Source organism: Otolemur garnettii, unplaced genomic scaffold, assembly GCF_000181295.1.
Source record: "Otolemur garnettii isolate 467f Iridium unplaced genomic scaffold, OtoGar3 scaffold00005, whole genome shotgun sequence".
In the NCBI taxonomy this organism is placed as follows: Eukaryota; Metazoa; Chordata; class Mammalia; order Primates; family Galagidae; genus Otolemur; species Otolemur garnettii.
Window position 1 is genome coordinate 972,816 of NW_003852400.1, and position 4,817 is coordinate 977,632.

Sequence of the window (4,817 nt, forward strand, 5' to 3'; positions counted from 1 at the left end):
GCTGCAGGCCTCTTAAAGCCTGAGCTCAGAAGTCCCAGAATGTCATTTCCTCACATTCTTTTGGTCACAGGGCCAGCCCACATTCACAGAGAGAATAACATAAGTTGTCCTTCTTAATGGGAAAAGCTGCACACAGATAAATACAGGGAATAGAGGAACTGATGGCTGCTCTTTGGAGATGACAACCACAGATATGTTACAGTAATCCAGTAAACAGTTAATCAGAATTAACTTATCGGTAATGAGCAGTCATCATCATATCAGGTTTCTTCCCTTGTTCACTTGTGCCAATGAAAGACTTAGAAAGAAATCCCTGCGTACTGGCACAGCCTTGCAGAGACGTGCTCATCACAGCTCTCAGGAAGTTCTCCTTCCTGCCTTTATGTTGCTTATTCTCCTGGTCGTATCATTTAAGGTATATCCCAAGCCTTGGTGTCCCACCTTCAATGTCCCAAGACGACTACAATCACAAAAAATGAAACTAATTTCCTGTTTATCAAAAACTTTTAATAATCTATTGGGGAAAACATGACTGAAAAATAGATATAAGATAGCCACAGGTGTGTTTGTTTGTTTGTTTGTTTGTTTTAATTTAGTCATAGCTGTGTACATTAATGCTATCATGGGGTACAGTGGGTTGTTTCTGTATACAATTTGGAATACTTTCATCCAACTGGTTAACATAGCCTTCATGTCACAGTTTTGAATCTCTGGGTGACTTTGAATCATCTCTTAAGTGTAATTGGATTCCTTTCAAACCAAGTGTGACTGCTGCCCCATTTCCCCCAGGGGGTCAGCATAGTGGAGCGGCAGTATATCCAGGACCGGATTCCCTCCTGGACCGGAGCCGGCTTCGTCCGCGTGCCCGAAGGGTCCTATCTGGAGTTTTTCATTGACAACATACCATATTCCATGGAGTATGATATCCTGATTCGCTATGAGCCACAGGTAAAAACCAAACTAAAAGGAGGGAGGGGAGGGGGTACCTCTCAGGGGTCCTGTGTGTTTTTGGGTTTTGTGAAATTTGAAGGTTGCCTCAGTACAGACCAGCCTCTGACTTTCTCAGGTCCTCTATGGAAATTAAAATGTAACTTATTCTTCTTGAATCCAGTTTCTCAAATATTTAGTGACCTCTTGTTAGACACTTGACCTTGCTGAGGACCACATGGTGATGAGAATGTGTCATGTCTTCCCTTACACACAGTCTGGCTGCCCAGTGACAGACACAAAGCCCTAACTGGAAAGAAAGGCCAAAGGGGACGGTGTCACAGCAGAGAGCACAGTGGTGCCCACAGATGGACCTGCTCATACCGGCTGAGCTGAGCCAGGGGCTACCAGTGTTTCTTAGGGAATCAGATCTGGGCCTTAAAGCGTGGATGGAATTGTGCTAGGCTGACACAAGAGGAAGTAAGGACGAGTGTGAGCAGTGGGGAGGAGAGAACTTTTCTGAAAATCGTTTCCACAGAGCTGGATAAAGATACTTGGTAGGAGGTGCTAGTAGCTGTAACTGAATTTGGACAGGAAGCTACTGGGGGATTTTGAGCAGGGGATTGTTATTATCTGAGCTGCTTGAGAGTGGACTGAGAGGGACATTGGGAAGAGGCAGAGAGAACGGTTGGGAGGTGTTTCTTGTGTGGGGGACCAGAGGGAGAGGAAAAGCAGCCATGTGTTTTCTGTTTCGACGTGGCAGATGACTGATTCGGAGAAATCTTTATAAACAGGCGGCGGTGGGCTAATGCAGATGGTGCTTTGATTATTTCTTACTCTAGCTACCTGACCACTGGGAAAAAGCTGTCATCACAGTGCAGCGACCTGGAAAGATTCCAACCAGCAGCCGATGTGGCAACACTGTTCCCGATGACGACAACCAGGTGGTGTCATTATCTCCAGGCTCGAGGTCAGTGTGCCAGTGGCAGCTTCACAGAACTAATGCATGCTGATATTTTTCTGTGTCTTGTGAGCTGTGGCGTTACCATTTCAGGCGTTGACTATTGGTTTTTCTGCTTTGGCATTATCAGCATAGAACTTTTGTTTCGATCTTAATTCTTTGGGTTCTGAAAGGTTACTTTCATTGTCATCTTTCTCTCTTGGGGCAGATATGTCGTCCTTCCCCGCCCAGTGTGCTTTGAGAAGGGTGTGAACTACACGGTGAGGCTGGAGCTGCCCCAGTACACCTCCTCTGACAGCGCCGTGGAGAGCCCCTACACGCTGATCGATTCCGTAAGTGACGGGTCACTTCCTGCGCAGGCACTGGGCAGACCATGTCCAGCACGTCCTTGGGGCATTTTATAGCCGGGTAACACTGAACAGTTGGACAGAATCATTGTGTCTTGCCTCCAAGGTTACTTTGCTTACACTGTGTGCAAAGGATGTGTTCAGGCTGCTTCCTTCTGAAAATATAAAGTGCCTTAAAAAACTAGCACTTCAAAAACCATCAAGCTCTAGTAAAGTATTTCTTGCCCAGAGTATTTAAGAATGGAAAGATTTTCACTTTTTTTAATGAGTCTAACTCTTTCTGTTCAAAAGTCAAAGAAGCATCTCGGGCTTCTGTGTGTTTGCCCACTGGACCTGGTAGCTCCGGGTACCACCCTAAGGCCGTCCGGCTGTTCTGGTTTCTTCACAGCTCGTCCTCATGCCCTACTGCAAATCGCTGGACATCTTCACTGTGGGAGGCTCAGGAGACGGGGTGGTCACCAACAGTGCCTGGGAAACCTTTCAGAGATACCGATGCTTGGAGAACAGCAGAAGCGTTGTGAAAACACCCATGACAGATGTTTGCAGAAACATCATCTTCAGCATTTCTGCCCTGTTACACCAGACGGGCCTGGGTAGGTACTGCCTAGCAGCTGCTGCTCCTGGCTCTCAGCGTACCGAAAAGCTGTACAGGAGGAGCGTCACAGTGCATGCCCCACAGTTCTGTTACACAGCACAAAGAAAATAGTGTCTTACCTATAGTGTGTCTTTATTTTTTTTTGAAATAATGTTTTAGTGATAAAGTGCCATCGAAGCTGGAACCTATAATCAAGAAGTATGCAAGTAATAGGAGACTAATGTCCGTGAGGATGTAGTGTTTCCACAGGCAGGGACGGGGAGTGGGGATGGAAGCAGAAGGAAGCATCAAGTAACTTAAACATCTGTGTTTCTCTTTGAAAGGTCAGACCAGCCCCCAAAGGTCACTGGGCTTTGGTCTAATGTCCCGTGATATCTGAGCTTTGAAAGCAAGGGTATAAACCCTTAATGACCTCCTGCCTGGAAAAACGTCTTTGATCTGCTGGCTCTGCCTCCTCTCTCTTCCCTTCCATGCACTGAGGGATGACACTGTTTGAAAGGAGAATTCTGGATGAGCCAGAGTAGTAAAGGACCCAAAGGATGCCGGCAAGCCAGAGGAAAGGCTGCAGGCTGGTTCAGAGACTCTGTGACGTGCTGCTCTGTGTCATAGCTTCTGGTCTCTTTCTCCTGCAGCTTGCGAATGTGACCCTCAGGGTTCCTTAAGTTCCGTGTGTGACCCTAATGGAGGCCAGTGTCAGTGCCGGCCAAATGTGGTTGGAAGAACCTGCAACAGATGTGCACCTGGAACCTTCGGCTTCGGCCCCAGTGGGTGCAAAGGTAAGTTCCTCGGAAGCAATGTCATGTGTTCCTTCAGTTTAACTGCGCCATCTGGGCAGGGGTCCACTGTTGCAAAGATGATGCTTCATGCCAGAAGTGGATCTCACGAGCCTATGAGCATTCTGAGGTGGGGACAGGGTGTGTTTAAGAGGGCATGTTTCCACCAGAGGAATTTCTCACTGCTGTGCTTGGTTCCTTTAGCTTGTGAGTGTCATCTGCAAGGCTCTCTCAATGCCTTCTGTGATCCTGTCACTGGCCAGTGCCACTGTTTCCAGGGAGTGTATGCTCGGCAGTGTGACCGGTGCTTACCCGGGCACTGGGGCTTTCCCAGTTGCCAGCCCTGCCAGTGTAATGGCCATGCTGATGACTGCGACTCAGTGACAGGGGAGTGCTTGAGCTGCCAGGACTACACCACAGGTCATAACTGCGAAAGGTATGTGAACACTGCCCGTGAGAGTAAGGAGAACGAGGTAGTCTTGGGCTGAGCAAACCGCATCTGAGACAAACCACAGAGTTCATTTCTACCGGGCGCCAGGGGGCTCATTCATTTCCAGTGACCTCAGTATTTTCTAGGAACTTGTTTATTTATCTAGTACGTATTTAGTTCACAGCTGCTATGTGCCAGGCACTGTTCTGGTGCTGGTGATACTGCAGCAAATAAAACTGACTTGAATCTGTCCTCTTAAAGAATGATCCGAGTTCCTAGAATTTATCACAGCTTCTGTGTAGAAGTTAGGCCTCTGTCTCCACATCTTCTGGCCTAGGGTGAGAGTTGTGTAATGCTAATGCTGAATTTGGATTGAAGTAGAAACCAAATCCAAGTGGGATCATTTTAAAAAGCTTTTAACAGCTTTGTTTTTCAAAACATTTTATGCAACTACAATTTCCAGGAGACTATGTGCCTAAGGAGATCTGTTCTCTAGCTAGCAAGTGTCCATTGAATAATTATGTATGCAAAGCACTCCATTCAATACCCAGTAATAAGACATAGAACATGCCTCCTGGAACATTAATAGTCCAGCTCAGCAGATTAAAAAATAGTCCATATGAGAAAAATCATATGCTGACTGACACTATTCACTGCAAATTCAGAAATGCAGACACACTGTTGTGATCTACTTTTAGAGGGTACAGGGGTCTCCACCTTTCCATGTCAGTAGATTTTCTCCATCTTAATATCCATTCACCTCTAGGATTTTTGTTTTAAAAAG

The 4,817-nt window shown here is 46.5% G+C and overlaps 1 protein-coding gene across 1 annotated transcript in view; it reads left to right on the top strand.

The window, feature by feature from the left end:
* LAMB1 (laminin subunit beta 1) overlaps nt 1-4,817 on the top strand; it is a 75,329-nt gene that overhangs the window by 36,070 nt on the left and 34,442 nt on the right. The window contains exons 14-19 of the mRNA XM_023519583.1: nt 790-948; nt 1,770-1,897; nt 2,097-2,220; nt 2,624-2,828; nt 3,463-3,606; nt 3,808-4,039. Coding sequence (XP_023375351.1) covers nt 790-948; nt 1,770-1,897; nt 2,097-2,220; nt 2,624-2,828; nt 3,463-3,606; nt 3,808-4,039 — 992 coding nt within the window. The remainder of the gene's footprint in view (nt 1-789; nt 949-1,769; nt 1,898-2,096; nt 2,221-2,623; nt 2,829-3,462; nt 3,607-3,807; nt 4,040-4,817) is intronic.